Source organism: Gymnoscopelus braueri (genome assembly GCF_963280865.1).
Source record: "Gymnoscopelus braueri genome assembly, chromosome: 12".
NCBI lineage: Eukaryota > Metazoa > Chordata > Actinopteri > Myctophiformes > Myctophidae > Gymnoscopelus > Gymnoscopelus braueri.
Window position 1 is genome coordinate 53,425,052 of NC_137614.1, and position 18,550 is coordinate 53,443,601.

At 38.2% G+C, this 18,550-nt stretch overlaps 1 protein-coding gene across 1 annotated transcript; it reads right to left on the bottom strand.

Moving 5' to 3' along the window:
- Positions 1–1,017: 1,017 nt before the first annotated feature.
- On the bottom strand, positions 1,018–18,097 carry LOC308096669 (uncharacterized protein; the record flags this gene model as incomplete). The annotated part of the gene is made up of 7 exons (XM_080444080.1): positions 1,018–1,928; positions 4,501–4,626; positions 6,254–6,328; positions 7,985–8,047; positions 11,363–11,434; positions 15,458–15,526; positions 17,956–18,097. 7 exons carry the CDS (start codon positions 18,095–18,097, stop codon positions 1,633–1,635), a joined length of 843 nt encoding a protein of 280 aa, XP_080300206.1. The 3' UTR covers positions 1,018–1,632.
- Positions 18,098–18,550: the final 453 nt, after the last annotated feature.

The window sequence follows — 18,550 nt, forward strand, 5'->3', positions numbered from 1 at the left end:
ACTCTGTTGATTGCCTTCCTAAGTGAGCCTTGTATCTGACAATGTATAAAGTCACCAACTTTGATGAGACAGGATTGTGTTGTTTTAAAAACATGTTTTTGGGGGTTTGAGTTGGTTTCTGACCGACAACAGAGATGTACTTAAATATATATAAAGAAGAAATATATGAAGATACAAGTTTTCTGTATGACATCAGTATATAAATAATACAATACAATAAATAATAATACTAATTAAAAATAATCATTACAATTAAAAAATACAACAGACAAACAACAGTGCTTTAGAATGTGTCTTTATTGACAACATGAATATGAACATTACAGAAGCTCTTTAATGTAATGAATGTGTCTTTATTGACAACATGAATATGAACATTACAGAAGCTCTATAATGTAATGAATGTGTCTTTATTGACAACATGAATATGAACATTACAGAAGCTCTTTCATGTAAAGCTATCAGGACAGTGGTGGAAGAAGTACTCACATTTTTTACCGAAGTAAAAGTACAAATACCATTTACAAGTACAAGTTACAATTGAGACATTTACACTCTTATCCAGAATGACTTACAAGTAACCACAATGTAGAAATACTCTATTACAAGTAAAAGGTCTGTAAAAGTACAAAAGTATTGGCATTAAAACATACTTACAGTACTCTTTATGCAGAAGGGCCTATTTAACCTTTTTATATTTGTCTTAGAAAAATAGCAGATCTACAAGCTCATAATGTGATGCATTGCAAGACGTTGTGAGCTTGTAGATCTGCTATTTTGGAAGAGTTGAAGTATAACATTGTGCTTAAAATATATGTTTTGTTTTAATAATGTAAATCTACAAAGTACCTTTAAAGGAGGAGTTCACCCAAAAAATTACTTATTTTCTATCAATTACACACCCCATGAAGCCTTGATTTCATGGATTTATTTAGTTTTTTGTAGCATTCCTAAGACAATAATTTGATGACTGTATTTCCGGTAGGAGACACAAATAATCTACTTTGTGTCTCCTACCGGATACATTAGCCGGTAGGAGACGGGAATCAAATTATTAGCTTAGGAATGCCACAAAAACAAAACATAATCCATGGATTCAAGGCTTCATAGGGTGTGCAATTGATAGAAAATAAGTCATTTTTTGGGTGAACTTCTCCTTTAAAGTAATGAAATAATTAAAAAGTTCAAAGTTCAATATTTGCCTCTGAGATGTAATGGACCCCAAATCAATATGTATTTATCTGCAGACCCCCATCTGGGACCCCCATCTGGGACCCCCATGAGAGTAGATTTGGTATTTAGTATTTTCTAAATTATTCCTCATGTTTCAAGACTTTCCAATGTATGTATTTTTAAACAGCAGATCTACAGGCTCACAACACACCAGTGTGAGCTTGTAGATCATCATAAAATACTGGTTTAAATGCTTTATGTATTTACTTTGTCTTCCTATATTAACACGTTTAGCTGGGGACCCACCGAAGGACCCCCGGACCCCACTTTGAGAAACACTGAAATGAAGTATTGAGAAGGGGACATAATGAAGTAAAGTAAAAGTATCTCTAAATTGTACTTAAGTAGAGTATTTGAGTAAATGTACTCAGTGAGTTTCCAGCAGTGTCTGTAGCAGAGTTACAGAGAATAGAGCAGAAAACCACTGAATGTGTTGTGATTGCTTGTGCCCCATTCATAGAGCGTGAAGGAACTACCACCACGCACGTTCATGTACACTGTGTCTCTCTGCTCCAGCTCTATGATCATTCCATTAGACACGTATTCAAACCCAAGTCCATTATTATTGTATCCATAGTTATCAATGAGCAGCTGATTATTTTTATACATGTAGACCCACACATACTTTGATGACTCAAGGCCGCCTGCAGTGAATCTGAACTGATAAACTCCTTTCACAGGTGCGGAGAACTGACCTGGAACACGCACACGCACACACACACACACACACACACACACACACACACACACACACACACACACACACACACACACACACACACACACACACACACACACACACACTGTCATGTTGACACTTTTAAACACTGTTAACTACTTAAAGGAGTAGTTCACCCAAAAAAAGTACTTATGTTCTATCAATTGCTCATGTTAATGAGCTTTACATTAAGGGATTAAAGGGATAATTCACTTTCAAACATGTTTGGAGTCATTTTAACGTCTACCTGGTCCTTGAATTCATGGAGATTTGTTTGTTTTTGTCTCATTCCTGAGACAATAATGTGATGACCGGCTGAAAGATGCTGATGTATCCGGTAGGAGACACAAAGGAGTCTCTTTGAGTCTCCTACCGGATACACCAAACCGCTCATCAAATTATTGTCTCAGGAATGAGACAAAAACTAAAAAATGTATTCAAGGCTTAATGGTGTGTAATTGATAGAAAAGAAGTATTTTTTTGGTGAACTACTCCTTTAAGCTCTATTTTTTTTTAAGGAAAAAGTGTTCTTAAAGATCTGATCTACAAGCTCACAACAAGCCACAAATGTTGTAAATATTGTAAATGTGATATTTTTTAAGCCTGTAAGCCTGTAATGACACAGCAGACTTAACCCTTCACATGCTGTTACTGATGTTTTCACAGAGATGTAAGTTGTATCATTAGTTGGTGAGAGATAATTGATTGTGTAAAGCTCATTAACATAATTAACTGGGAGACCACAACCTCGAAAAATTTCGGGTCTAATTCGGTCTAATTCGGGTCTAATTCGGTCTAATTCGGTTCTATTTGACCAATATAAATCAACTTTTTTCTTATTTTTTGCTGTAAAAATATTTGTATCAGCGCAGGCGGGGCCCCCCTGCTGGTGCCCCCCCCGCACCGCATCACTTGCTACCCCTCCACTGTGTGTGTGTGTGCATGTCTTTAAGTGGCGCATGTGTTGCAAAGGTGTGCCTCGCAGGACTGTGTGTGTGTGTGTGTGTGTGTGTGTGTGTGTGTGTGTGTGTGTGTGTGTGTGTGTGTGTGTGTGTGTGTGTGTGTGTGTGTGTGTGTGTGTGTGTGTGTGTGTGTGTGTGTGTGTGTGTGTGTGTGTGTGTGTGTGTGTGTGTGTGTGTGTGTGTGTGTGTGTGTGTGCAGTGATGGCTTGTGTGTGTGTGCATGTCTTGAAGTGGCGCATGGGTTGCATCTTTGCTAATCTGAGTTCCCAGAAGTTTTTCGCCTCGCATACAAACGGGAGCGGCGAGGAACTTCTGGGCCAGAGCCCTGGTATTTGTGGGCAGGATGTAACTTACGCTCAGAATCTGAGCGGACACGCCTCTTACCGGTCTACTCGTCTAAAAAGTCCGACGAGAGGCAAACAGCAGTACACAACAATGGCGGCCGCAATTTCTCAAGGGGAAATTGCTTCCCGTCGCTCCTATTTACATGTAAGACCCACTGCATGTGGATCCCGCCCCCTTTTCTTCATTGGCTGTTGATTTGAATCAGAAATCAGTGGCCGCGCCCCTGCTGTCCAGGCTTTGAGCCGAAGCCTCCCAGACTACATCTTTGCCGTCCGTAAACATACGGACAGACATACACACACGGTCAAATGTAGAGCGGCTGGCACCGCTAAAAATCACTCACCCTACTTTTAAGGTAAAGTTCATTAACATAATTAACGTAATCACCAGTGGTAAGCTGTAAAATAATCAGTCAACTTGTCTTTACTTGAATTACTTTTTTTTTAAAGACTTACATTGCTTTCAAAACAGTGTTTTTTAAAACCAAAACACCAAACAAACACCAAAACAAAGACTTTTATGGAGTTGAAAGACTACTCTACTAAATGGGAACACTGTGAGCCCCCACCTCTAAACGTCTAAAATACACTTTTTGGCCAGCAAAGAAAAATATTTCACCGGAATTACAACATGTTTTTGGTTACTCCACAGTGCCCTCTACAGATCTGGTCAATGGAATTTTCCTATTGACCAGATTCTTCCTTCCGGTGAAATATTTTCTTTTCTGGACAAAAAGTGTATTTTAGACGTGAGGTGGGGGCTCACAGTGTTCCCACTTCGTAGAGTAGGCTTTCAACTCCATAAAACCGTCTTTGTTTTGGTGAGTACAAAAAGCGTATTTTTTATTTTTAACTTTTTACTATAGACGAGAGCTGCGCTACCGCGGTGGGAAAGAATGGAAAGTACCGTAGCGTTAAGGAGAACTCCTTCTAACGCTATGGACCAGAGCTAGATAGGGATAATAACTTTGTGAGTGTCTGGTAGGCTGCAGCTCTTGTGTACTCTCTGCTAAGCGATTAACCCTTTCACACTCCATGGCTTTTCTCGAGTAGCCTAATGTTATGCAAAGCAGCCAGGTTGAGGCCATTGTTTAAGGTGTTAAAGACGGCTCGCCGCTGACGGTGCGTGCTCGCGCATGCATGTGGAGTTCCCAGCCCCCAGCCCCCATAGTAGCTTCAGAACTAAGGGGTCGCCGACCCCCTGAGCACCCCCTACAGCTCACCCCTGGTAATCACCACCTACCTGTAGATGGATTGTAGGCGTTGCCGATGTTAGAGTGAACTCTCTGATAAATCAGAGTTGTATCAGAACTATATCCAATAGATCCAGTACCCAGATAATAAGCAGAGAAGGCCACCTTTGGTTGGTCTGTCAACACAGGAGCATTATCACATTATTATATGATTATAATCATATTATTTGCATTACTATTAAAGCATATCTTATACTCTTAATGATCAAATAGTTTATATTATTATGTAACCCTCTAACTAGATGGCTTTTTCAGCAGATGATAAAAACCTCCACTGATTTTTTTTCCTGTCTAAAATGTGTTAAAGCCACAGTACTGACATATCAGATTAATATTCTCATAATTTCTGTGTCATGTAGATCAGCTATAGCAGTTTATAGCAGCTTGTAGATCTGCTATTTTGGTTTGATTAGTATTTCCACTTTTACTCAAGTAATTCAGATTTTAGGACTTCTAAGAGTCTTTATAACTTTCACTCCACAACAATGCAAAGACAAATATTGTACTTTTGACTCGACTACATTTCTAGAGAAGGCTGTTTTCTCAGCTCCAAGAATTGCAGAACACATTTATTGACTCTAAAACTGGTGAGTCAAACTGCAAAACCAATATTTAAATGTGTAGCTATGATTCTCTGTTTTCATGAAAAAACTAAACTGGCCCCCAAAAAATTTAATAATAATAATTACTAAGTGTAGTTGTGTGTGTGTATGTGTGTGTGTATATATATATATATATATATATATATATATATATATATATATATATATATATATATATATATATATATATATATATATATATATATATATATATATTATATTGTGTGTTTATATATGTGTTTATATATATACACACATATATATACAAACAAACACACATATATATATATATATATATATATATATATATATATATATATATATATATATATATATATATATATATATATTATATTGTGTGTTTATATATGTGTTTATATATATACACACATATATATACAAACAAACACATATATATATATATATATATATATATATATATATATATATATATATATATATATATATATATATATATATATATATATATATATATATATATATATATATATATATACAAGCAAACATTTCCTACTCAAATCTTTGCTTCTGGAGGTCCCTGGGACAAAATATTTTTTGATGGGGGTCCGTGGCCAAATACATATCATTTTGAGGGTCCTTGACATGAACAAGTTTGTGAACCACTGGTCTAGTCGTAGTGTATGGAAACTAATGCAGAACCTGTGAGATATGTTACACTCCACGCTTCACTTTAGTTCTGGATTGGAAAGTCATTACACTTATAAAATAACAGATGTAAGAGCTGATAACGCATGGATAATAATAATAATAATAAAATAAACACCCGCGCCCGACTGGAAGGGTCGTGAAAGCGTGGCCGGTCGAGCGCATTCAAGAACCAGTTACAACTTCATCTGTATGACAGCAGGCTGCCTTCTAACCAGTTTAGACCAGTTACCACTTCATCTGTATGACAGCAGGCTGCCCTCAAACCAGTTTAGACCAGTTACCACTTCATCTGTATGACAGCAGGCTGCCTTCTAACCAGTTTAGACCAGTTACCACTTCATCTGTATGACAGCAGGCTGCCTTCTAACTTTGACACATCATTGCTCTTTGGAACTTTTAACAAGGGGTTAAAACATGACATGTTTGCTAAAAGTGATAATAGTTATAATACCTGTTATGAGTCTGCTCACGTTCTCCACTCGATGGTCACTTACATTCAGCCTCATCTCAACGATGGACAGCTGAGCTGAAATAATCACAACATTAAATCACTCATTAATACTCATGCAGTTAGATTTAATAACTATCAATTTCAGTAGTTGATTTAATTTGACTTATGTTATGTTTGTGACATTGTGTGTAAGAACAATACTGGGGTTGCCTAGAGAAAATCAGAATCAACAGCCACACTAATCAGTATGTATTGTCAGAGTTTTCAACATGAGTTTGAAAATGTAATTCTTTCCCCCTAAGATACAGTCATAGGCGGCGGGTGAGCCTGACACTTGGGAAGTCTATATTGACCAATTGACCAATAATTGGTCTATATAATGTTGCGCACATATATTATATATAATTTGCGCAATCCCCAGCATAACATTTGGGAAGGCTTAGCCTACCCAAGCCTTCATTACCCGCCGCCTATGGATACAGTACGTCAGCAGGACAACTTGAGAGAATGTCAGTTTCCATTAGGACCGATTTGAACATATCCACTTGAACCCCAGCATCTCTAATCTTGTGGTAACGTTCCCCAAAAATAGAAGATCTACAAGCTCACATCAAGTCACTTTGTGACATGTTATGAGTTGTAGTTCTGCTATTTTTGTTGAAGAGATTTGGTGTAGATGGAAAAAGAGCGCACCAAGCAAATCAACTATAGAGGGTTATGGTTAAAGTGGTTAAACTGAAGTGATTTTGATCAGTTCCAAATATTATCAAAATATTCTTTGGCACCCCTGGACTTGTGTCACGGCACCCTAGGGTGTCACAGCACCTACTTTGAGAAACCCTGCATTATAGTACACTAGAGGTCGGGCGCCCGGTTCGCTAGCCGCGCACGGGGCTCTAATGAGGGCGCGCTTATTTTGGGGTACCAAAATCGTGGGATAAAAATTTCCCCCAAAAAAGTTTAAAAAAATATATATACATGGGGGACCCCCTGGGGGTCCGCGTAGTGTTTGTTTGGACCCCCGCGGACCCCTGTGAAACATCGCGGACCCCTTCGGCTGGGTTATTTTTTTCCCTGAAGGTGGTTCCTTGTTTCTGATGCACATCTGCCAACACTGACCTGTCCCAACGTGGCAACCCAGACTGCCGAGCGGCTGCGTTGAGACACTGGCGTGTTTTAATGTTTTGTGTGGGATATGCATGACATATTAGCGTGAGTGTGGTGTGATAGAGAGACATGAGCAAAGTGAAACTAACGACGGGGGTTGAAGCGAAGTGGTCGCGTCGCGTGTGTTGTTGTTGTTGTGGGGAGATTGCAATAGCGACTGCGTGGTGTTGCGTTCGGTTTCGCTCGGCAGTGGTCGGTGGCGGTGCTCACGCTAAAGGGAACAAAATGGTGTACCCGTAATGTTGTCCGGCTCGCGGTGTTTCGGTTGCGCTCGGCGGTGGTCGGTGCTGACGCTAGGGAACAACATGGTCGACCCGTAATGTTGTGAGTTTGTGCTGGCCGCAATTAATTATGCTCCGAGGAGGCAAATGTGTGGTGAGCAATGAAAAGTAGCCTACGCCACCCGTAAATTAATTGCGCGCGTTGTGGCTTGTGTTGTTAGTGACATGTGATATGTTGTTGTTATGTTTACTGCGAAACAATGACATGGGGAAATTATGGCTTTTCATCTTTCCAATGTATTATAGGATAACATGTTTGTTGCTAAATGTGAAGTTATAATACCTGCTTGGTGTCTGTTCAGTTGCTCCACCCTCACTGCTACGCTGGACAGTTGAGCAAGGTTGGCTGAAATCATTACAATATTAACATTAAATCATTAAAAATATGATTTTTTAAACCTTAGCATTTGAAATCTATGAATCAAATATGGGTGAGGGAGAGATTTCTGTTGAACCTGAATTTAGCCTAGAGCTCATATACTTATAGATATGAAATCTGGGGCGGCCATAGTTGAGTGGTTAGTGAGCCCGCTTAAGGAGCCAGAGGCCCTGGTTGCCCTGGGTACGATTCCAGGCCAGGTCAGCATATGTGTCGATGAAATGACTTTTTGTCCCTGAGCAAGACTCTTAACCCCTAATTGCTCACAGGCCCTCATTGGAAACAAGACCGCAAGGACTTTCATGAACGTCCTGTTAAAAGGAATTATCCTTATCCTTACCCAAGTTTTTATTTCGTTATAGCATTTTAAATACATAAATACAATTTACAATTTAAGCTTTTAGCAGACGCTCTTAATTCAGAGCAACTTACAGTAAGCAAGGAAAACACGAGGTAATACATCAAATGTTAAACTATTTTGTTTGAGCCCAGATTATGAGAGATTTTAGGCATTCATTCTTTTTCACACTGAAGGGTCATTTTGACCCAGCGACTATATGTTAGTCAGCAAAGCTCAGTCAAGCAAGTGTTAAAACACTTCTGAGGTGATTTTAAAGTCTACTTTGGCTTTTGTGTTTCACCCCAGAAATGTTTTATGTTGCTTGATTTAACATTTACATATTTCATATTCATGTCATGAATGACATTGTTACTTTATGGCACCTTACATTTATGTCATATTACAGGATGTAAACATTACATTTTTTCCTCCTAAGATACAATACGTCAGAAGGACAACTTGAGAGAATGTCAGTTTCCATTAGGACAGATTGAAAATATCCACTTGAACCTCAGCATCTCTAATCTTGTGGTAACGTTCACCAAAAATAGCAGATCTACAAGCCCACAACGTGTCACTTCATGATTGTACTTTGTAACGTTTTATGAGTTTGTAGATCTGCTATTTTTGGTGAAGAGCTTTGGTGTAGATGGAAAAAGAGCGCACCAAGCAAATCAAGTATAGAGGGTTATGGTTAAAGTGGTTAAACTGAAGTGATTTTTATCAAATCAAATATTATCAAAGTATTCTGCGGAATCTTTGCTTATGGGTGAGGGAGAGATTTCTGTTGAACCTGAATTTAGCCTAGAGGTAATATAGATATAAAATCAGAGAATGTCAGTTTCCATTAGGACAGATTGAAAATATCCACTTGAACCCCAGCATCTCTAATCTAGTGGTAACGTTCACCAACAATAGACCTTTTGTTGAGCCCCGCCCCCTCCCCTAAGCCCCGCCCCCTTCAGACACTTTCACAGCTGGCTCACTCACTTCAATGTTAATTTCATGGATCTTATACATTAAATGCTCGTTCATTTTTGGAACCAGAGCTTCGAAATCTCTTCCAAATCCGTCAACAAGGCCTGCCGTATGCATTGGAAAAATATGTGCATGACTATTAAAAAACAAAACAGTGTTTAATCATATATGAAAAAGTATAGGATCTGCATCATCTAATAATCAACTCAACAGGAGGGGGAGGAGACCGCAGGGTAACATTAAGACTAGGAAGTGACCGACCGACTGTGTCATTGAAGAAGATTAGCAATATTAATAATAATAATAATGAATTGCATTTTTATAGCGCTTTTCCAAGTGCTCAAAGCGCTTTACAGTGGTTCATTTTCATTTTTTTTTATTTCTTACAAAATCACAGTTTAATAAATAGTCTGTAAAAATGAGTACAAAAGTGTTTAGTTCTTAACATTTTATATATGAATCACTCATGACATTCAGGTCAAAGGAGTGTTGAGTTGGATTATGTTTGTTTTTTTCCTCTCGTTTACAATCTAGTTTTGCTGAATTAAGGCCTCTTGATTTTGGCATCAGAACAATCTGTTAGACAAATTATGAATATGAATGTTGATTAATATTATCAACATTCATATTATATAACAGTAGCGTCCCCAGGAATTACATTTAGGGCAGGTGATATTTTCTTTCCCCCCCGCATGTATTAAAAAAAAATTGTATTAAAATAAATATTGCAAGTGTTAAATTCACTTTGTAGGTCGGCTATATTTATTAAGTGATAGGCTACTGTTTGTAGTCTTGACTCTTGTTGGCCGGGACTTTATCGCGTTAATTTCGATCAATTAATTACAGAAAAATGATCGAGTTAAAAAAATTAACGCATTTTAATCGCACCTATTTTTGCACCGCGGAACGTTTCTCACTGGACGAGTTTCAGACGGACCGATCATAACAGCGCACCAATCCGGTTGGTGTGCTGGTCTGATCGGTCCGTCTGAGAAGTTGTCTGAAGTGAGAACGACGTGGTTCTCACTTCTCAGACAACAACAAATTTAACTGCAGCCGCGCCGCATAGCCTGCTTGATAATGTTGGCTGGGCAAATCAGAATCTGGAATGGATTCCCCCTACGCGCGCGTTTGTCCCGTTTAGGGGGGGGGGGGGGGGGGGGTGCGCTGGGGGGAGTGCACGATGCGGTGCGGGTCACATGCGCGCGATTTTTATTAATAATTAATTAAACTACTATAAAACAACAGTAACAACAACACACTCTATCAGCCTCCAGTGGTGGAAAATAGCAGATCTACAAGCTCACAATGCCTTGCGCTTGTAGATCTGCGTTTTTCACATGGTTACTGTATGTTTTATAATAATAATCAAAATCTAACTAGTCTGTAGTGGAGTTAAAGTAAAATATTTGCCTCTGAGATATAGTGGAGTTACTGGAGTAGAAGTAAAAGTATTAGAAATTGGAAATACTCGAGAGTCAAGTGCAAATACCCTAAAATTGTAATTAAGTACAGTTCTTGAGTACATGTACTTTGCACTGTTCTCAGGTCAAATATTGATATGCGATTAATTGCGATTAATTAATTACAAAGCCTCTAATTAATTAGATAAAAAAATGTAATCGAGTCCCAGCTCTAGTTGTTGCCCTGCGGTAAAACCACTGCACAGTATTCATTATAACATAATGAATATAATATGTAGTATTACCACTGCACAGTATTCATTATAGAACATAAAGGTTATAATACCTGCATTCTGTCTGTTCATTATAGAACATAAAGGTTATAATACCTGCATTCTGTCTGTTCATTATAGAACATAAAGGTTATAATACCTGCATTCTGTCTGTTCATTATAGAACATAAAGGTTATAATACCTGCATTCTGTCTGTTCATTATAGAACATAAAGGTTATAATACCTGCATTCTGTCTGTTCATTATAGAACATAAAGGTTGTAATACCTGCATTCTGTCGGTTCAGTTCCTCACTCGCAGTGAGCCTCTTTTCCATGGCCGTCAGTTTAGCAAGGAGGGCTGAAAACAGAAGAGCATCAGCATTAACATTCAGTCAATCATAAATACTCAATAGTTTCATTTAAAATGCATCAATAAGAGTGGTTTCTAATAAGTTATAAGTGGTTAATAATGAATAAGTATTATGTGGATAACCTCCAATAAACTCCTTCTGTCCTTCTCTATACTTCTCCATCAGCACTCTCAGGGGGAACCATTATCCGTTTAGACCAAGTGTTTGACTGTACTCATGCTGTGTAATAATAATAATATAAAATATTCAATCAATCAATCCTTGGCATAAACCCATACTGCTGCTCCCTAATTGTCGCCTCTCCTCTTAGCCTAGCTTCCACTTCCAATAATATTCCAAATATTCCGCATTTTATTGCAAGAGTTTTAAAAAATAGCAGATCTACAAGCTCATAATGCGTCGCATCGCCCTCAAATAGCCCTTGCAGAGGTTTAAAGTGCTCTTGTGATGTAGTATAGTTTCTTGTTTTCCTAGAGCTGGTTGCGTATTTCTCACAAAATATGGCAACACTGCAACACAAACGTATCGACCTTTTTAGATAGATGACAAGCGACCAAGAGAAGAGAAAGGAACACAAAGTAGAAGTCTGCACTATAGTTCTGATTATTAAAGAGAAGAGAAAGGAACACAAAGTAGAAGTCTGCACTATAGTTCTGATTATTAAAGAGAAGAGAAAGGAACACAAAGTAGAAGTCTGCACTATAGTTCTGATTATTAAAAAGTATTGCCTTTAGGGGCGTCTCCCACTGTGTAATACAGTAGGTGGACAGTAGGTGGCAGGGCCGAGCAACTATTGACTGGCTGGCTAAAGTAATTGTTGGGGAATTGAATTGAAACAATATACTGTAGAAGCCTACTATAGCAGTAATTATACTTTAAATTGTGTTTCAATGTCATTTTGTAGTCTGTATTGCTTCTGATCTTTATGTAGGCATTTTATCAACATGTTGTCAACATTTATTCCTCTACATGTCATCACATACAAACACTATATATATATATATATATATATATATATATATATATAATAATTAATAATAATAATAATAATGGCTTTTATTTATAATGTAAAGTGCACCACAGACAATACTCAAATGTTTTACTTGAGTAAAAGTATCAATACCACAATGTAGAAATAATCTGTTAATCTGTAAGTAAAATTCTGGTATGCAGAATTGACTTACTTTAGTAAAAGTATAAAAGTGTTGGCATCAAAATATACTTAAAGCACCAAAAGTAAAAGTACTCATTATGCAGAATATCCCATTTCAAGTTTTCAAAATGTACAACCATATTTTGGGAATAGTAGATCAGATACAAGCTACAAGTGTGAGCTTTTAGATTGGCTAAATGTGTGTGTGTGTGTGTGTGTGTGTGTGTGTGTGTGTGTGTGTGTGTGTGTGTGTGTGTGTGTGTGTGTGTGTGTGTGTGTGTGTGTGTGTGTGTGTGTGTGTGTGTGTGTGTGACCTGTTGAGAGGGAGGTTTGCCTGTGTGAAACCACTGAACAGCTTGTATAAACTTAGGAGCTATATGGTAAGGTAATCCTTTTATTGTTTTGCCTATTGTAATTTACCTGTGACATTTTGTAGATGGTATTAGTGCATTATGTTGTGTTGGTATTGTATGCTATCGTGCCATGTGTATAATATGAACTGACAAATGTGCTTTGTTGTTGATTCTACAATCAACGACAAAGCACATTTGTCAGTTCATTATATACACATGGCACGATAGCATACAATACCAACACAACATAATGCACTAATACAGTGTCACAGGTAAATTACAATAGGCAAACCAATAAAAGGATTACCTTACCATATAGCTCTTAAGTTTATACACGCTGTTTCACGCAGGCAAACCTCCCTCTCAACAGGTTACATACGTCACCCTGTACTCTACTACCCTCTAGGGGCTACATTCACTAACATGAATCCAACATATTAATAGGAAGATCATGTGTAAACAAACACAACATTAACTTACACAACACTGATGATAGTGCTGTCTATGGTCTATGAATTCTATGATTGTATTTTGTATCTGCCACACAATGTTATACAATATGTAGAGTCTAGCACTTTTTTCTGTACTGTACAATTGTTTTGAAATGACAAGCACATAAAGCACTTGATATAATATATAGAAAAATAAATCAAATTGTGTACCACAGATGTGTTAATCTTAACTTCAATATCAACATCAAATTTAACAAATCAGTTTTGTATGAAATTAAATTAAACATAACTATAACCAGGGTTACATTACTCATGGGACGGCCTTGCACGGCGTGCAAGAACCTATTTGACCAATAGCACGCGCAGGCACACGCATAGATTTAAAACCACTTTAAATTCACACCTCAACAAAGTTTACAAAGGCTCCCCGACTCACACCAGGTGAATGAACATAGGAATGAGCCTAGATGCATATCAATTGTCCATTGTGTGACCTGTAGTGTAGGTGTTAAGCCACGTGCGCGTCACGTCATTAAAATAGAGTACAACCACGTTCCAATTCAGCAATGCAACACTGACTATAACTCATAACTAAACTAACTATCCTAATGTGTCAGCCTGGGCTAACCACAACAATGTTTAGTGTTTAATGTTTAATTTAAATTGTCTCTGCCAGAGTGTGTGGTTTGGTTGGTTGTGAGGGGGGGGGGGGGGAGTGTCTATTTACTGCTCAGAGAGCCAATCCTGTGTAGAGCCCGCCTACTGTATCCGGTAGTTTACGGAAACAAATAGGCACGTACAAAGGCCGTGGCCATATCCGGTCTAGACCGGATCTGCAACCTGTAAAGTTAACTGATCCCAGACAGTCTAACGTTGACAAGGCCAGCGTTGCCAGGTTTTGCGAGAGAAACAAGCAACCAGGTCTATGAAAACAAGCCCAAAAGAAGCAACTAATAGGCCACATGAGCACTTTAAAACCTATATGTTGGCTATTTGAAAATAGCAGATCTACAAGCTCACAACGCGTCGCAACACGAGGCGTTGTGAGCTTGCAGATCTGCTATTTTAAAAAAATCTGCTATTTCAAAGAAAATGTGGAATATTTTTTAAACCTTTTAATAACACAAATGTTGTATGGGAGTCCTGACTCCCTGGCATAACATATTTTCAGATGGGGGTGCGCAGACAAATGCATATTAATTTGGGGGTATTTTACATGAAAGAATGAGAATCCCTGGTTCAAACAACCCCAAAATAAGCAACTAAACACTTTAGAAACAAGTCCAAAATACCACAACCCGCAGCTACCAACAAGCAACTTTACAGAAAAACAAGCCCAAAGTTTTTTTCCTATGTATTAGTCACCACATGGAGACTTGAATTCATGGATATTTTTTTGTTTTTGTCTCATTCCTAAGACAATAATTTGATGACCGGTAGCAGATCCGGTAGGAGACACAAAGAGTCTTCTTTGTGTCTCCTACCGGTCATCACATTATTGGCTTAGGAATGCGACAAAAAAACAAAACATGAATTCAAGTCTCCATGGGGTGACTAATCCATAGAAAAAAATCATTTAGGGGGTGAACTATCCCTTTTAGTCTGAGAGAGAGAGAGAGAGAGAGAGAGAGAGAGAGAGAGAGAGAGAGAGAGAGAGAGAGAGGGGGAGGTCGGTCTAGGGGCGTGGTTTGGACGGCGTGATCTAATGAGAGTGAGACACTAGCGTTGACTCCCATTGTAAGAATGGAATGCAGAAATGCTCTGTCTATCTCGATGAGGAAGTTCCAATGTTTGGAACTACAGCCCATAGTGGCCCGCTCTGCGGGGAGATCAAAGCGTGTCATAACTCTCTCTCTCTATGGGTCTGGGTTTGGATTCCAGTGGCTCTCTGGGGGCGGGGTTTGCCCAAAGCTCTGGTTAGTTCCCAGTTACCTTTTTGGTAATGGCGACGGAACCACTGTCCATCCATACATCCATCCATACATACATACATGCAATTAATGATGTATTATTTGAGCAACCGTAAGTCATTTTCCAATGTCTCTGTCTTACCTGCATTCACAGAACTTCCTCCTGGTGCTTCCACCTCATTCTTATTGGAATTAGATTGGTTGTCCGTTTCTGAAAAATACACACAATAACATTGTGTCAAACAAACAGAGAGTTTCATGAGTCTCATGAGTTTCATCCATATCCACTTTATTTATATATTTCATATGCATTTATATATTTTATATGTATTTATATATTTCATCCATATCCACCGTATTCTGACTGTGAGATGTTTTTGTTACGTTGGGAGTGTTAACTACAAGATTTATAGGCTACCATAGACTGACCCCAGCCTGGTAAACCCTCCCTCCGGAAATCTCATTTCTATTTGATTCCAGGAGTGAGTCTGGCCTTATCGCCCGTTCTGCAATATTGGCTGTGGGCTGGAGTTGGGCGGGAGTAATACCGTTGACTGACAATCCCTTCAGCCAATGATAATTTTTCCCCTTCAGCCAATCAGCAGTTCACCAGTCTAATGTGACGCAACGGGACTTTTGAGGCGGCGAATGCCCAAAATGGGTTGCCTTATTCGGATACATGGGTGTCACTGCCTGCCCCTACCGGTTCTCTAAAAAAAATTTTTTAAATAGGCTTTGTCATGATTAATTGACCACATGTATGAAGTTAAACAACTAAATTCTATCCAAACGATATCTTATAAGTAAATTCCGTGCCTCAAAATAGAAGTTAGAGAGCTTTTAGAAGTAAAAAAATAGCGGAGAATATAGCGCACAAGAAAAAGATGGCTGCCGTTCGTGTTTTGGGCTCACTCGAACTCGCCACCTGATTGGCCAACGTAAGCTGTCAATCACAGAACAATGAGCGACGACGCTGATAGGCTTGGCCGTTTGGCACAGGTTTGGCATACACAGCCAATATTGCAGAATGGGCGATAAGGCCAGACTCACTCCTGGAATCAAATAGAAATGAGATTTCCGGAGGGAGGGTTTACCAGGCTAGACTGACCCCCCCCCCTCCCCTTTAAATGAAAGAGAAAATTTATTTTGTCTGTAATTTCCCTTTTCTCTGCAACAAACTTCATTCAGTTTCGTAAAAATAAAGTCAATTACAAAATGTCCCCCATTTAGTTTGTAACCTTTATTTAATATGTTTGTAACCCTTTTTTAACATGTTTGTAACTTTTATTTAACACGGAGAATCACATTAATGTACGAGACCTCTTTGTATTTATGGGGGAGGGGCTAAAATTAGGCAATTTTGTGATTGACTTTTTACAAAACTTTAAGAAGTTTGCTGCACAGAAAAGGGAAATTAAATTTTTCACATTAGTTAACACTCCCAACGTAACTGTTTTGTTCAATCTAACATTATACAAAAAGTAATAATGCACCAAAATCAATCTTCACACTTATTATTCAGATGGGTCAGCTAGTGATACTAATAACAATCAAATTAGTGTATAGAATATTTAATTATAGTGTATTTTTCAAAAACGCGGTTAGTGATGTATGATCAAAACTGGCATATAAAGGGTAAAGTTTTTATTGTGATTAAGTAAATCATATAATCATATAAATGAAACAAGAACCCCTTCATGGAAAAAAATAGGGAAAATGTTGATCTTTCATAATTCTATTTTAGTTTAAAATTCAAAATGCTAATATTGTAGTTAACACTCCCAATGTAACCTCTTTTCAATCTGACATTATAATAAAGTAATAAATGTACCAAAAAAAGGATATTGATAATTAAAAACTATAACAACCTTGGTTGTGAGCTTGTAGTTTTGTCTTGGTCGTGAGCTATTTTCACAATATATACTATAATACAGTATGAAGTATATAGGCTGGATAAGAGGTTTAAAGGGCAAGACCACTTTGGTAGAGGTTTGGGTTGTGTAGTTAGTTACCTTGCCATGATGTAATTCCAAAGGTGGACAAGAAATCTATTTATAATAATAAATAATAATAATAATTGCTCCATTGATTAGAAATTGATAATTCAAAATATGCTCCTCATTGACTTACATTGTACAGTGAAACGTCTCTCAAAGTCACTCTTAGCACATAAACGAACACAAACAAAGTTGATTAAGACAATGTAGAACATCACCAAACCCAGTACTATTTGTTTTTTTAATAAAACAATTCAACTTCCTGTTGATTTTGCTATTGTTATTCTTATTCTTGCGGACTGGATCCGCAGATCTGGATCCGGATCTTCAAATAGTAAAATCAACAGGAAGTTGACATTTTCATATACAAAATAAACGGTAATTGGTTTGGTGATGTTCTATACTGTCTGAATCAACTTTGTTTGTGTTCGTTTGCATGCTAATAGACTGACTTTGAGAGCTGTTTCACCGTACAATGTAAGTCAATGAGGAGCATATTTAGAATTATCAATTTCTAATCAATGGAGCAATAATCTTTGATTTCCTGTCTACCTTTGGAGTTACATCATGGCAAGGTAACTACACAACCTAAAACTCTACCAAAGTGGTCTTGCCCTTTAATCAGCATCTCCATCATCCTTACCTTGGTTCTCATGATGGTTGAGGCTCACGTCCAACGCTGTTCCTTGGTTCTCATCATGTTTGAGGCTCAGCTGGAACTGAAGGTCAGGCTCAGCTGAACACAGACAGAAGAGGAAGATCAGCAAAACACCAGCAGTCTTCATCCTGAAATGCTCTATCAATGCTGCGCATGCAGCATCTTATATACACACCTACCTGGTAACCTGAGATGCTTTTTTCTTTTTCTTTTTTTTGCAGACGTGCACTCTGTCTTACCTCCACGTAGTCATTGGCATGTGGACAGACGTGACGTGTGAACACGGATGTAATTAGAAACGTGTTGACGGAGGTGTTGACCAATGTCTTGTTTTGTCTGAACAACAGATGAAGCTTTGGATGACAATGCAGTTTTTGTGTGTGCATGCGTGAGGGAATTCAATGGCCGCCGTTGGCCTCAGTTAAACTTGATGCTCCTGCACTGTCCCAGTAAGGTTAAGGCTAACCCTAAATGAAACCACTGGAGTCAAATGTGTCCCATGCCAACATGGAGAGCTGGTTTTAGGGGTCCCCAGAGTTTCTAAAGGGTTAGGTAGTAACTCTGGGTCCCCAGAGTTACT